Raw genomic sequence first — 14,358 nt, 5'->3', positions numbered from 1 at the left:
CTCACTCTCTTTTACGCCGCATTTTCGCTGCCTCTAATCCACGTCAATGTGTACTGTGAAAAATAATGAAAAGGTAGCAAGCGAGACTATATAACCAGACTATCGCATGCTCGATGTGAAGCAGAGACAATACAAAGCAAGAAATGTAGAGCCGAATACATTACATATTCCCCCTCGATGGTGAAAAGCATAAAATAGCACTGTGACCCTTCCTGACGAATACACTTCCTTACCCTGTATCTCCTCAAGATCACTCGCACATATTACGCAATGGTGTTCCAGGAATCATAATTCACTGACATATCACCAACAATGAAACGACCAGATAGGAAGGGTGAGGAGGAATCAATTATGTTCACCTACGATTATTCAGAGGTAGGCGAAAGACGCACATGCGCGCACTGGACGACTATCAGACCATCGTCGGTGAACACGCTCAGTCACAGGCGTGTGTCGTTGCGATTTAGTCATTATCATGCTTGATCGTTCGAAGTCGAGGTCTATTGAGTCCACAACGGACGGTTGGAACTATAGCTTCCAGCTGAACCGTTGGTTCCTCAAACCGATCGGCACGTGGCCCCTGTCTCTCTGCGAGACCACGGCGGAGAGGATCAGCTGTGTGATCCTGATAATAAACAGTTGCTTCCTGATAGGTTTCCTGCTGCTCCCATGCACGCTCTGCACGATCCTGGTGGACACCGATCTCGATAGCAAGATCCGGATGATCGGGCCGCTCAGTTTTTTCCTGATGGCCGCGGTGAAACATTACATTCTTATCGCCCGCAACAAGGACATCGGCGAGTGCATTCGTCATGTACACTTGGACTGGAGTTGCGTCGAATTGAGCCACGAGAAAGACAGGGAGATCATGTTCGACAGCGCCCGATTCGGCAGGTGGTTGTCCGTCGTCAGCGCGCTCTTCATGTATTCCGGCGGTTTGTTCTATACCACGCTGATGCCGCTCTTCGCCAAGAGAACGGATATCATCAACAACGAGACAGTGAGATTGCACGCGTTTCCGGTCTATCGCCGCCTCTTTGATCCGCGGGATAGTCCGTTCTTCGAGGTCGTGCAGTTCATGCAAGCTTTAGCTGGTTATGTCATTTATACGAACACCATCGGCGTTTGCAGTCTGGCTGCAGTGTTTGTCATGCACGCTTGCGGGCAGTTCCAGATTCTCATGCTGAAGATGGAGGACCTTGCAGATGGCAAGAAGAGGAAGAGCGCTAGCAGCACATCTGAAGAGAGACTCGGCGACATCGTGAGGTGTCACATTAGAATACTCAGGTGAAGTTATACATTAATTTCTTTTCCATTGACAGAACCTTTTATTTAACGTATATGTGCGCGAATAAACGTAGTACGTTGGAAAATGGAAAAATTGATTTGTTCACGATGAAGGGGAAGAATATGAGATATCAGAATCTCGATATTGTTGTTGATAAACTTAAAAAAATGTTGAACTGTTATAACTCATGATACGTTGGAAACGACTTTCGTTATATATCGTTAAGATTTTAACATATTATTTATTATAATTTATTTTATCTTACGCAAAATATTTGAGAGGAAATATTCTCGTTCGTTTTCTCATTTTCATCACGTGGCTTATAGTTTTATCACTCGTACTGAAGAACTTTTAAACGAGATTTGCCTCGTGGATGTAGTCGGATGCACGCTCAACATATGTTTCCTAGGATTCAACATGATGACGGTACGAAACATAATCGACCTTCGAGCAATTGTCTGTTCGCTAATCAAGTGATCTATCGAAAATACCGTAAAATCTTGCAACGATTTCACGCTTATGACGTTTTCATGTTAGCCCTCCAGGAATGGGAACATCGCGAAACTTTAGGAACAATGACCTACTGTTCGCTACTCATATCTTTCACGTTTAATATATTCATCCTTTGTTATATCGGAGAACTTTTGGCCGAGCAGGTACTTAAACTCTACATCCTATATTCATGTAGCGAACTTAATTTACGAGAGTTTATCCTCAAATTAAAAGGCTCAAGATAAAAATGTCGTGATATATTTACGTAGAACATTATCCGCATTTTTTTAACAGTGCATACAGATCGGAATAAAGGCTTACATGATAGACTGGTACCGGTTGCCGGGCAAAGGAGCCCTGGGTTTGACATTAGTGATGTCCATGTCCAATGCCACGATCAAACTTACAGCTGGCAAATTCATGGACTTGTCCTTGGCCAGTTTCTGCAGCGTGAGTACAGAAATCGATCAATGAAATGTTCATCACTCGTCATAAGGGAAATAAACGCGAGAGAGATCAACCGTTTCAGGTCGTCAAAGCATCCGTGGCTTATTTGAATTTACTTCGTACTTTTAATAACTGATATGACAGCCTCCTCATTCTCGAGTGTATCATAACAACATTAGTACTAAAGCAACGTACTCTTAATTATAGTTAAATATACGCTACCGTACTATTCACTTGCTGTTGACCATGTTACGTGAATAATTCTCGATGTATGCTAACATAAATTTGAGAAATAAATTTCTTCTTTCGAGATTTATTCGAGGTTGAGATCTGATTAAATTTAGACAGTGTATAAAATCTCCAAAATTCTCTGTGCATGTGTGTGTATCATAAAACGTTACGTGAAACATTCTACGGTTACGTCCAACGTAATTACCGTCGAATAGCAACCGTTGTGCAGACCGCTGTATTACGCACATCGATAAATGCCGGAGCTGCGTGTAATATCCATGCAACTATGCCAGGACTTCACGTGAAGGCTTCGCGGGTCCCTACGCACTGTCCCACATCATCGAACCCTCGGACGTGCGATGACTGCGAAAAGGGAAGAACCCTTCGCGTGCGTGCTTGCAACATAAAGTCCCTCGGACTTTGCTGCACATGACGGATGTGAGACGCACATGCACGCGATCACGAAATCATTATTTCCCCGCGCTTGCGTCGCTTCACGGATATAGAGATGCACCTGCGTCGTCCGTATGCTTCAGTCGGCGTCACACCCCGCGAACGATAGCATGCACGATCGATCGCGACTTTCAGGAAGGATTCAGGTGCACAATGTGCATTACGAGCACGACATTCGTTACGCTATGCAGATATGTCATTGGATCCTGAAACCGATCGGCATCTGGCATTTTGTATACAGCCGCTCGTCACCAAGCGAGAAGCTATTCTCAAGCACGCTGGTCTTCACGTGCGTCTCTGTGTTGTGCTTCGTGCTGGTTCCTTCCGGGCCTTACGTTCTGCTTTATGAGAAGGACATTTACATGAGGGTCAAGTTGTACGGTCCGGTCGGCTTTTGCCTGAGTTGCACGATCAAGTACTTCCTCCTCGGTGTGCGCGGCACGGCGATCGGCAGGTGCATTGAGCAGGTTGAAGACGATTGGCAAGTCATTCGGCAAGCGGATCATCGTAAGGTGATGCTGAAGAACGCGATGGTGGGCCGCAGGCTCGCCATACTGTGCGTGATTTTGCTTTTCAGCGGCGGATTGTCCTACCACACGATCATGCCGTTATCTGCGAAAATCAAGATTAACGAGAACCTCACCATCAGATCGCTGGTGTATCCTGGATACGACCGGTATTTCAATGTTCAGGCTAGTCCTGTTTACGAGATTGTATTCGGTATGCATTGCCTGTCCTGTCTTATCCAATACACCATCACGACGGCGACGTGCAGTTTGGCTGCGATCTTCGCGAGTCACGCGTGCGGACAGGTACAGATATTGATGACGTTGTTGGACGATCTGGTCGATGGAAAGAAAATCGAGGGGAGTAGCACCGTGGGGAAACGTTTGAGAGTGATAGCAAAGCATCATATGCGAGTGCTGAGGTGAGATGAAAAGGGGCGGAAAGAGGACAAAGACGATTTCGCGCTCTCTAGATTTCGCCGTCGATAGACTTGAAGCGTTTTTAGATTTGCAGCCGATGTGGAGGAAGTGTTGCGTGAAATATGCTTGATAGAATTGGTGGCAGCTACCTTGATTATATGCTTGCTCGAGTATTATTTTATGATGGTAAGGCAAATACACGGTGATATTAAAATTTTGCTTGAAGAACTGAGAGGACTTTTTTGACGTACTCTTCGTTGTATAATCTTCCGTTTTATTAAATTATGCAATAGTTATGATGGTAAAAGTTTTCCCTTTGTTTAAGATGGATAAATTACACGAGTAAATGTTTAGTCAGATATTTGTTTCCTCAGGAATGGAAAAAAAGCGACGCTATTGGCATTGTTACTTATTTCATTTTATTGGTATCCTTCGCTTTCAATCTGCTGATATTTTGTTACATCAGCGAACTTCTGGTTGAAGAGGTATTTTATATAGCACCTCTAATTGTAAAATAACTCTCTTGTTAATTTGCCTTCAATTATAGCAGAATTATTTTTCTCATTATTATAATAAAAGATAATGAATTTTATTTTTGCATATTCAACAATTGTTATAAGTATATTATGAAATTTCAGCATAATTTTTACGCTTTACAATGAATACTAGTGCCTATCAAGTAATATCATGCTAATATACATTTTTATTAGTTCCGCAAAATTGGTTCTGCCGCGTACAACGTTAATTGGTACGATTTATCTGGATATAAAGCTCTTGATCTTACAATGATCATCATGATATCACACTATCCGCCGAGACTTACAGCTGGCAAGTTTTGCGATTTATCCTTCAATACTTTCAGCACCGTAAGTACTATTGAGATAATTTGAGATATTGTCATTAACATCTTAATTATTTCTGTATGTGTAATATATTTATCCTCACTTATTCCTTCATCTTTTTAATATCTTGCGTTTTATACAATTCATGTTTCTACAACTTGCGTCACTTTCAGGTACTTAGAACGTCCTTAGTATATTTAAATTTACTCCGAACAGTTACGGAATAGAAATCCTTTATTTTTATTGTAGTTCCTAAAAGCAACAGGTTGCAATAGATATATTTTTATCTCAACAAACATACAGTATAAATTGTATTATTAATAATATAACACATATCGTTGGTCAAACGTCTGTTATTTCACCAGTTGTAAAATATGTAAAAAGAATATTGATAAATTAACCGAAATTTTAGAAACTAATATAAATTAAAGTACCGTTGCAATTTAGTCAAACCTGACGAGAAAAGGAATAAATATCTTCTCACAATTATAATCTACAATATTGCAATGAAGTGGAAAATTTGCCATCATATTATGAGACATGATAATGTATCATGGAATTTGGTAAGATATCAATATGATATCTCCTCATATTGACATCCTATGAAAATGATCAGACTGACTATCTGAAAAAATCGCTTAATTTCGATAATACGCACCTCAGAAACACATCAGCGTTATGCAGTATATCCTTGCAACTATGTTGGAACTGATCGTGAACTTCAGATCCCTTCGCACGTCATTGACTGAACCCTCGGGCGAGTAATGACTAGGGGAAAGTCAATCGTCGTGTACGCATGACTGAGTACTTGATAGTCATTATGAAGACAAAGACATGAAACGCGTACGCACGCGACCCTGGAATCCCTTATTCCCTGCGCTTGCGTCGCACTCACGAACATCGTCGGGAGGACGGTCACGTGTTCCAGTCGACATTGCACCTCGCGAGCGACAGCATGCACAATCGATTCCAACATTTAGGAGAAACACGGCAGATCCACAATGTACATCACGAGAACGACATACACTATACAATGCAGCTGTGCCGATGGGTCCTGAAGCCGATCGGCATCTGGCATTTGATCTACGGTCACTTCTCGCACTACGACAAGCTCACCTCGGTGATCTTGATCGTCGCGTGCCTCTCAGCCCTGTGCTTCGTTCTGATACCGTCCGGCATGCACACTCTGCTCCGCGAGAAGGACATCAACGTGAAAGTCAAGCTCTTCGGCCCGGTCGGCTTCTGCCTGACCTCCACGATCAAGTATTGCTATCTCGGAGCGCGTTCCGCATCTTTAGGCAAGTGCATTCATCATGTGGAGGATGACTGGCGGGCGGTGCGGGACGAGGATCATCGCAGGATCATGCTGAAGAACGCGTTAACGGGTCGCAGACTCACCACACTGTGCGCGCTTTTCCTCTACACCGGCGGATTGTCTTACCACACGATCTTGCCGTTATCTTCCAGAAGAAAGGTCAACGGCAGCTTCATCAGCAGACCGCTCACCTATCCTGGCTATGACATATTCTTCGATCCCGAAGCCAGTCCCGCTTACGAGATCGTGTTTTGCATTCATTGTCTGTTCGCGCTAATTACGTACAACATCACCACAGCGGCGTGCAGCTTAGCCGCGATTTTTGTCACACACGCGTGCGGGCAGGTGCAGATACTGATGACGCTGTTGGACGACCTGGTTGAAGGGGACAGGAACAAAGGTACCACCGTGGACAGCCGATTAGGCATAATAGCGAAGCATCATGTGCGATTGCTGAGGTGAGTGGAAAAGAATGAGAAGAGTGATACTAATAGATGACGACGGTTCTAGATCGTCAGGCCCCGCCGCGGGTAAATGACATGTTTCTAGATTTTCGACCAACGTGGAGGAAGTGTTGCGTGAAATATGTTTAATGGAATTGGTGACTTCTACCTTGACCATATGCTTGCTCGAGTATTATTGCATGACGGTAAAGGAAGTATGGTAATCGTTAACGTCATGTTAACATGCGCGATAATCTTCCGGACAATTGTATAAATTTTTATAAAATTCCTTTCACCTGCTAAATCCGCATTCTCCGACCTCAAGACTGTCACATCGTTCCTTGCCTTCTCAGGAGTGGGAAAACAGCGACGCCGTAGCGATCTTGACATATTTCATTCTGTTGATATCCTTCACGTTCAACATTCTGATATTTTGTTATATCGGCGAGCTCCTCGTGGAACAGGTATTCTTCACCAGAATAAACAAGCTCGTCACAGATTTTTATCACATCGCTTTTGCCGGTCTATTTTAATATTACAATACTAAAAATTCTAACGCCGCGATATATAAAAACGTGAATAAATATATTCACATATATATGTAGAATACATTTTTAAATGTATTATATTTATTTATATCAAAAGATTTCGTGCGCACAAATGACAACATTGCTTGCTCACGTGTGGGTAAATGTAAATATGGCGCGATTTTGATTTTGTTTAGTATTACAAATAATATCGATATGTACTGTTTAACTTTCCGCATTTTCATCAGTGTAGCAAAATTGGTTCAGCCGCGTATGAAGTCAACTGGTATGACTTATCCGGAAATAAAGCTGTCGATCTTGTAATGATCATCGCGATGTCGCATTACCCGCCCAAACTTACAGCTGGCAAGTTCGTCGATTTATCCATAAATACTTTCGGAGTTGTGAGTTTCTTATATTGTCGATACTGAAATAACTGTCCAACAAGAAATCAATTTCCTTCTTTTCTGAGACTATATTAATATTATTTAAAAAAAGCATGCTTTTACATCTTTTTATTAAATGTTATTATTTCTTGTATAATTTTACGAAACTTTTATCGTTTTCGCAGGTACTTAAATCATCCGTAGTATATTTAAATTTACTACGGACCGTTACAGAATAGGATTTTTAGATTAGAAAAAAGATATATATAGCATTTATAATCTGAGAAATTCGCCATATATATATTTTTATTGCAATAGATACTGTATAAAAATTAATAAAATAACGTATATATCATCGATAAAATAATATTTGCACTATAATTTATATACTTAATATTTTTGATAACATTTTGATAACATCTTCATGCCAAGTATAATCAAATGTACATGTCACGAATAGAACATATTTACTATCTTATTTAATATGCATAATATATCTCACATAGTCGATTATGCATTCATTATCTAAATGACAAATATTTACGTATCTCTCATGATATAAGTCGGAACATTTTTGTTATTTTTCACGTACTCGTCACATATCACCTTTTATTTCGCATTGACGAATCGTAAAATATTTCAGAATACGCCTCAACTCTATCACTGCCATCTGATAGCACGATAATCACCTTCGTAAGCAATACCATAGATTCTCCTACTAGATTGATTTTTCAAGTGCAGCCCTTCTCTTCTTCCTACCTACTGTCTAAAATACCTGCGCCAGTTACATGCGCAAGTTTTCCAGCGTCATCGTAATCGATAAAATACGCTCAGTCGTTCACGCACCTTGTACATAATAACATGTCCAAGGTCTCAATACGGCCCAATGTGAATCACGAGAAAGACGTGGTAGACACGTTGATGTGGAACCGATGGTTGCTGCGAATAATCGGTATTTGGCCGTTAGTGTATCCAAATACCACGAAAATCGAGAAGATCCTAGCGACGTTCGCGTTTGCACTGTGCTGGACTGTGCTCGCTTTACTTCTGGTACTCACGAGCATGTACACCTTCTCGGATCAGAGTATCATGAGCGAAAAGATGAAGATGCTGGGCCCACTGGGCTACGTGTTCTTTTCCATGCTGAAGTATCTCTTCCTAGTGATACGTCACAAGAGTATCCGTGGATGTGTCCAAGTCCTCAGCGCCGACTGGCGCATGGTTCAGCAGGGTTATCATCGGGAGATCATGATAAGGGAAGCAGCGAAGGGCCATGTACTCTCCAAGTTCTGCATAATGTTCATGTACTGCGGCGGCTTGTCCTACAATACGGTGATGCCGTTCCTGTCGCAGACACCCGAGAGCGAGCTGAACATTACCGTCCGACCGATGGCTTACCTCGGCTTCGACATTCTCTTCAATCTGGAATTCATGCCGGTTTACGTTTTCGCCTTCTGCCTGCAATGTTTCACCGGCGTCGTCATGTTCAACATTACCACGTCGGTATGCTGCTTGGCGGCCATGTTCGTGGCTCACGCCTGTGGCCAGATCGACATCGTGATAGATCGTATGGAGAACCTCATGAAGGGTAACGAACAATGCAGTCGCATGAAGTTTGACCGGTGCATGGCAATTATCGTGCAACATCACGTGCGAGCGTTGAGGTGAGTATCTCGCTGCTACCTGTTGCAGTTTGCTGCGAGGGGAATTACTCGTATGTTTGGGCTAAAAGGTCTGCACGGGGATATGTCGTGCAACTTGTCGGAAATATTAATAAGACACTCGATATAATCCGTTCGGGACATTTCGAGACGATGAGAAGTCGAAAGTCAAGCTCGTTTGTAGTCCATTAAATTTGATAGAAACTAGGCTAAGATTTTGCAGATTTTCAGCCAACATCGAGGACACTCTGCGTGAGATATGTCTGGTTGAGTTGGTGGGAACGACGTTAATAATGTGTCTGGTAGAATATTCACTGATCACGGTAACGAAATATTGTATACATTCCGAACAATAGTACGAAATCCTGCCATGCCGTCTGCGTGATGTGTGTTTCCTCAGAAACAGTGTATGTAAACCGATATTACTTAATATTCACAGGAGTGGAATAACAGCGACCGTATAGCAATCTTCACGTATTTCTTTCTGTTAATTTCCTTTATCTTCAACATTTTTGTGTTCTGTTACATCGGTGAGCTGCTGACGGAACAGGTGCTTACATTTTAAGTTTTACGTGTCGAGATATATTCAATTAATTATGATAAGTACTCAAGTCTTACTTTCCGTCGAATCTCAATTCCGAACGAATATCTGTAAGAATAGCGTATGCAATATCGATACGTTTAGCTTGTAAATATGTGAAATTGATAAATATGTAGTGCACCAAAATCGGGCATACATCGTACATGATCGAGTGGTACAATTTGCCAGGTAAAGCCGCTCTCGATCTTATGTTAATGATCACAATGTCTCGTCACCCGGTGCATATTACCGCTGGAAGAATGATAAGTCTCTCTTTCGCTAATTTCGGTAACGTAAGTACAGAATCTATTTTTATTGGGTGAGTGCAAAAGTTCGTGCGGAGTTTGTGAGTAAAAGTCACACAGTGATTAGGCAAACAAAAATCTTTATTCAATCAATGATATATTTTCCATCGTTTTCTATAATCTTTTCCCAACGTTCTGGCAGCATACGGATGCCTCGATCATAAAAACTGCGCGGTTTAGATTCGAAGAACGAAGAGACGCCGTTTTTTAAGGCCTTCAAAGAGTCAAAGTTTTTTCCATTTAAATAATTTTGCAATGACCGGAACAAGTGATAGTCAGATGGTGCGATATCAGGAGAATACGGTGGATGCGTTAAGACATCCCATTTCAGGCTCTTCAGTTTGCGCAGCGTCTTTTTCGAAACGTGTGGTCTGGCGTTGTCGTGATGAAAGACGACTCCCTTGCGATTTGACAAAATCGGACGTTTCTCTTTTATTTCTCGATTCAGATTGGTTAATTGGCGACAGTACTTGTCCGAATCAATCGTTTCGCCAGCGGGGAGAAGCTCGAAATAGATTATGCCTTGCAATCCCACCAAACAGAGAGCATCACCTTCATCGGGTGCAAACTGGCCTTTGGCATTGCGTCACCATGCTCACCTGATTGTTTCCATGTCCGTTTGCGCTGAACATTGTTGTAGAGGACCCATTTCTCATCGCCCGTCACTAGTCGATCCAAAAACGACTCGTTATTGAGCCGCCCGAGTAAAGAAACGGCTGCAGAAATTCGCTTGATTTTGTTCTTCTCGGTCAGCAAATGGGGCACCCATATATCGAGCTTCAAATCGAATCCCATCTTTTTTAAACGCCGAAAAGCGGTTGATCGGTCAACGTTTAGTGCTGTAGCAACTTCTTCTGTTGAAATTCGCGGATTATTGAGCACTAAAGTACGCAAAACATCGTCATCAATGTCAGAAGGTCGACCAGAGCGTGGCTCGTCTTCAAGGTTAAATTCTCCGCGCCGAAATTTAGCAAACCATTTTTCCACAGTTCGTTTAGCTGGTGCTTCATCCTGATAAACATCCTGAATGTTTTTTACGGCTGCGGCAACGTTTATTCCCTTCCGAAACTCGTAAAGCATAACATGCCGTAAATGCACCTTATCGATACTCATTTTTAAAGTGATATTTCTCGAAGCAGTTTGTATGAAAACAAATGATTTTTTTTTTAATAACAGCTGAAGACGTCACCTTTCCAACGTTATATAATATGTAGATGGAAGTATTAATGACAACACTTTACGACGCTTATAACTCCATCTATTGAAACTCCGCACGAACTTTTGCACTCACCCAATATATTCCGGACAAAAGCATAACACATTTCGTAGAGCAAATCATTAAGTGCAGTCAACTTAAATATTCAGCCGACACGTTCAATTATTAATGCAATAATATTTTTCACGTCGCGTTTTATAGGTTCTAAAAACATCGGTCGCGTATTTGAACTTGCTTCGAACTGCCGTTTGATAGATGCAAAAGTATCAATGAAAGAATGCGTAATAACTCAGATTATTATACGATGAGAAAATTATTTATGATAAAAGTAAGAGTTTATTGATACTATAATAGTGCATGTGCTGAATAAATTATTTAATGCACAAATGGTACGTATACCTATCAAAAATTAATAATAAAATTCAGAATTAAAAGATAAGAATAAAAAAGTATTATCTACTCAAATGTTCTTCCCACTCTCGGCTTATAAAAGCAGGAATAAATGTCTAAAAAACTAAATATCTAAAAACATTGATAAATTGTGCACACGTGCGCACTTTCCTACCTCTTGCTATTTCGCACACGTTATTTGTTTCCAAAAGACAATTGTATTAATTATATGACACGTATAAAAAAACATGATACCGCACGATCGGTTTTATATGCCCCCGGGGGACAATCCGTGTGCGTGATCGCACGCAACTGTAGCAATTTTTTTCCTACGGCAAAATCGATTTTTCCACCGTGTGTATGTCTTCGTTTTCCCTTCCCGTCTAAAACCATTTGTCGTGGTCATGCGCAATTCTTTTTCACTGCTATCACACTCGTCAACGTGCGGCAGTCGCTGTCGCGCCATCGAGACGATAACATGGCCAAAATTACTACCATCCCTTGGTCTAATGTAAACTGCGAAAAGGACATCGTCGACGCGTTGGTGTGGAGCAAATGGATACTGCGAATACTCGGGATCTGGCCGTTGGTATTTCCAGTCACCTCGAGGGTCGAGAAGATCCTAGCGACGACCTCGTTCGCGCTGTCCTGGTCCGCGCTCGGCTTCCTCTTGATACCCATAGCCATCTTCACTCTCTCAGATCACACGGTGACGAACGACAAGGTGAAGATGCTGGGTCCGCTGGGCCATGTGCTCATCTCGATGTTGAAGTATCTGTTCTTAGTAGTTCGTCATAAAAGCATTCGACAGTGCATCCGCGGCCTGAGTTTCGATTGGCGCGCGGTCCAGCGAGAGAATTACCGAACGATTATGATGAAAGACTCGATGAAGAGCCATATGCTATCCAAGTTCTGTATAGCGTTTATGTATTGCGGGGGCCTCTCTTATGTCACAGTTATGCCGTTCTTGTCACAAAAACCAGATGGTGAGAAGAATGCTACCGTCGGCCCGGTGCCGTATCTTGGTTTTGATATCATTTTCGACTTGCGCTTCGTACCGGGTTACGTGTTTGTCTTTTGCATGCAATGCTTCTCCGCTGTCGTGATGTTCAACATCACCACGGCGGTGTATTGCTTAGCTGCCATGTTCGTGGCACATGCATGTGGCCAAATCGAAATCGTGATGGCGCGAGTGGAAAGTTTCATGAAAGATGTACAGAGTAATCGTATAAATTCTGAGCATTGTATGGCGGTTATTGTGAAACACCATGTGAAGGCGTTAAGGTAAGTTTGCAATCGCATCCTATTGCACTTGGATGTAGATATCTGTGTTTTCTAAAGGAGAGTCTGATCATCTGAGCGATTGGAAGAAATTAGAGGTCAACAGATTAATGAAGTGAATCTATCAGAAAATAGAAACTAGTAGATTTTTTTTTTAATTTTCTGAATGTAAAGAACGTAAAGAAATAAGGAACGAACGACGAATTTCATTTCCTGCAATTACATGTGATACTTGACAGAAGCGAAAGGAGATGTCATTATTACAATTCCTGTAGCTAAAAAATTTTAGCTTTGTATAATTTAAATAAGATAAAACGTAGACTAAAAAAACCTTATAGATTTTCAGCCAGCATCGAGAATATCTTAAGTGAGATATGTCTGGTAGAAGTTGTGGGATCAACATTGATAATATGCTTGCTGGAATATTACTTCCTTATGGTAATACGTAAGAAAGAAAAATATTTACTGTTCTTCATGTAATTACATTAAATATATTTTTATACATTGAAGCATTTTACACTTTCAACACGGATAACATATAACTGATTTTCTTTATATGTATATATTATAATATAGACGAAATATTTTTTATATTTTCATATTAATTACTTCATATTTTCGTCAAATATATATAATAAATATTCACATTTAGTCTAATGAAATAGCTACAAATCCAATAAATAATCGATGTTATATTTTTGGACTTACTCGCAGGAATGGCAAAACAGCGATAGCATTGCAATCCTGGCATATTCTTTTCTGTTGACGTCATTCGTCTTTAACATATTCATATTTTGTTACATCAGTGAACTATTAACGGACCAGGTGCTCATATCTAAATATTAAAAAAAACTCAATGAATGAATGAAAATTATGTAAATTTCAACATTCAGTACAGTAAGGTGGGATACACTTTTTACAAGATCGATTGGTATCTTTTACCGGGGAAAATTGCACTCGATTTCACGTTGATGATCAGCATGTCTCACCATCCGATAAAGATTACTGCCGGGAAATTAATCAGCCTCTCGTTCACTAGTTTTGGTGCCGTAAGTATAATACAATGTTACTTCAAAGACTTCAAACACGTTCAAAACATCTTATGCATGTTTCGTTACATTATGATTCATAGGTTCTGAAAACTTCGGTCGCGTATTTAAACTTGCTGCGAACCGTCGTTTAATGCATACAAAAGGTAACTCGACTTAATCCATACATGATAACAACAGATAAATTAATATTCAACGTATCCTCTCTGCCAAGAAGATTTATACAGCATAAATGTCTCCCGAGATAAAAATATATAATATATGCATTCAATAAATTATTATGTGCACGAATATCAAATGAACGCCATATTATATACAGAGTCGCGTCTTTAGCTTCGCGAGTAATCAAATGATTTTTAGATAACATCAACATTACAGTTATATAATGTTATATATTATTCACGTGTTGTAGCTATGAAATCTATAGTGGAATATATTATATATTTCGAAAGTATAAAGCCCTCGTTCATCTTTTTTTTGATATATTAAATTTAATAGATGCAAAATTAAAATATTGTATAGTGTC

The 14,358-nt window shown here is 40.7% G+C and overlaps 5 protein-coding genes across 6 annotated transcripts; all 5 read left to right on the top strand.

Annotated features, from left to right (window-relative positions):
- The first annotated feature begins 15 nt into the window (after positions 1-15).
- On the top strand, positions 16-2,539 carry LOC105188312 (uncharacterized). Its single transcript, XM_019843653.2, has 5 exons — positions 16-1,287; positions 1,615-1,714; positions 1,834-1,944; positions 2,075-2,230; positions 2,310-2,539. The coding sequence occupies exons 1-5, from the start codon at positions 476-478 to the stop codon at positions 2,361-2,363; spliced, it is 1,233 nt and encodes a 410-aa protein (XP_019699212.1). The 5' UTR covers positions 16-475; the 3' UTR covers positions 2,364-2,539.
- A 366-nt stretch (positions 2,540-2,905) lies between these two features.
- LOC105188311 (odorant receptor 4-like) lies at positions 2,906-4,973 on the top strand. Its single transcript, XM_019843651.2, has 5 exons — positions 2,906-3,839; positions 3,924-4,023; positions 4,212-4,322; positions 4,548-4,703; positions 4,853-4,973. The coding sequence occupies exons 1-5, from the start codon at positions 2,986-2,988 to the stop codon at positions 4,904-4,906; spliced, it is 1,275 nt and encodes a 424-aa protein (XP_019699210.1). The 5' UTR covers positions 2,906-2,985; the 3' UTR covers positions 4,907-4,973.
- A 34-nt stretch (positions 4,974-5,007) lies between these two features.
- LOC105188310 (odorant receptor 4) lies at positions 5,008-7,659 on the top strand. Its single transcript, XM_011149702.3, has 5 exons — positions 5,008-6,452; positions 6,544-6,643; positions 6,791-6,901; positions 7,213-7,368; positions 7,536-7,659. The coding sequence occupies exons 1-5, from the start codon at positions 5,635-5,637 to the stop codon at positions 7,587-7,589; spliced, it is 1,239 nt and encodes a 412-aa protein (XP_011148004.1). The 5' UTR covers positions 5,008-5,634; the 3' UTR covers positions 7,590-7,659.
- A 224-nt stretch (positions 7,660-7,883) lies between these two features.
- On the top strand, positions 7,884-11,490 carry LOC105188309 (odorant receptor 43a). Its single transcript, XM_011149701.3, has 5 exons — positions 7,884-9,014; positions 9,235-9,334; positions 9,451-9,561; positions 9,729-9,884; positions 11,314-11,490. The coding sequence occupies exons 1-5, from the start codon at positions 8,212-8,214 to the stop codon at positions 11,362-11,364; spliced, it is 1,221 nt and encodes a 406-aa protein (XP_011148003.1). The 5' UTR covers positions 7,884-8,211; the 3' UTR covers positions 11,365-11,490.
- Positions 11,491-11,572: 82 nt separating this feature from the next.
- Positions 11,573-14,327, top strand: LOC105188308 (odorant receptor 2a-like). Of its 2 annotated transcripts, XM_019843656.2 has the most exons (5): positions 11,573-12,786; positions 13,122-13,221; positions 13,498-13,608; positions 13,677-13,832; positions 13,916-14,324. In XM_019843656.2, exons 1-5 carry the CDS (start codon positions 11,732-11,734, stop codon positions 13,964-13,966), a joined length of 1,473 nt encoding a protein of 490 aa, XP_019699215.2. In that variant the 5' UTR covers positions 11,573-11,731; the 3' UTR covers positions 13,967-14,324. The 2 variants fall into 2 exon arrangements, with proteins under 2 accessions (XP_019699215.2, XP_019699214.2); XM_019843655.2 differs by having other exon boundaries at positions 13,677-14,327.
- Positions 14,328-14,358: the final 31 nt, after the last annotated feature.

The sequence above is a fragment of the Harpegnathos saltator genome, unplaced genomic scaffold, assembly GCF_003227715.2.
Source record: "Harpegnathos saltator strain DR-91 unplaced genomic scaffold, Hsal_v8.6 scaffold115, whole genome shotgun sequence".
In the NCBI taxonomy this organism is placed as follows: Eukaryota; Metazoa; Arthropoda; class Insecta; order Hymenoptera; family Formicidae; genus Harpegnathos; species Harpegnathos saltator.
Note: the sequence above shows the minus strand (reverse complement) of the source record. Positions and strands in the feature narration are given on the sequence as shown.

Excerpts from the sequence above, each read along its gene's own strand:
- LOC105188312 (XM_019843653.2), top strand. The coding sequence starts at position 476 with ATGCTTGATCGTTCGAAGTCGAGGTCTATTGAGTCCACAACGGACGGT. Across the intron at positions 1,715-1,833 it reads TAGGATTCAACATGATGACG|GAATGGGAACATCGCGAAAC; the intron begins GTACGAAACATA and ends TTAGCCCTCCAG. Across the intron at positions 2,231-2,309 it reads CCTTGGCCAGTTTCTGCAGC|GTCGTCAAAGCATCCGTGGC; the intron begins GTGAGTACAGAA and ends CAACCGTTTCAG.
- LOC105188311 (XM_019843651.2), top strand. The coding sequence starts at position 2,986 with ATGCTTCAGTCGGCGTCACACCCCGCGAACGATAGCATGCACGATCGA. Across the intron at positions 4,024-4,211 it reads TCGAGTATTATTTTATGATG|GAATGGAAAAAAAGCGACGC; the intron begins GTAAGGCAAATA and ends TTGTTTCCTCAG. Across the intron at positions 4,704-4,852 it reads CCTTCAATACTTTCAGCACC|GTACTTAGAACGTCCTTAGT; the intron begins GTAAGTACTATT and ends CGTCACTTTCAG.
- LOC105188310 (XM_011149702.3), top strand. The coding sequence starts at position 5,635 with ATGCACAATCGATTCCAACATTTAGGAGAAACACGGCAGATCCACAAT. Across the intron at positions 6,453-6,543 it reads CATCATGTGCGATTGCTGAG|ATTTTCGACCAACGTGGAGG; the intron begins GTGAGTGGAAAA and ends ACATGTTTCTAG. Across the intron at positions 7,369-7,535 it reads CCATAAATACTTTCGGAGTT|GTACTTAAATCATCCGTAGT; the intron begins GTGAGTTTCTTA and ends TCGTTTTCGCAG.
- LOC105188309 (XM_011149701.3), top strand. The coding sequence starts at position 8,212 with ATGTCCAAGGTCTCAATACGGCCCAATGTGAATCACGAGAAAGACGTG. Across the intron at positions 9,015-9,234 it reads CATCACGTGCGAGCGTTGAG|ATTTTCAGCCAACATCGAGG; the intron begins GTGAGTATCTCG and ends AAGATTTTGCAG. Across the intron at positions 9,885-11,313 it reads CTTTCGCTAATTTCGGTAAC|GTTCTAAAAACATCGGTCGC; the intron begins GTAAGTACAGAA and ends CGCGTTTTATAG.
- LOC105188308 (XM_019843655.2), top strand. The coding sequence starts at position 11,732 with ATGACACGTATAAAAAAACATGATACCGCACGATCGGTTTTATATGCC. Across the intron at positions 12,787-13,121 it reads CACCATGTGAAGGCGTTAAG|ATTTTCAGCCAGCATCGAGA; the intron begins GTAAGTTTGCAA and ends AAAACCTTATAG. Across the intron at positions 13,222-13,497 it reads TGGAATATTACTTCCTTATG|GAATGGCAAAACAGCGATAG; the intron begins GTAATACGTAAG and ends ACTTACTCGCAG.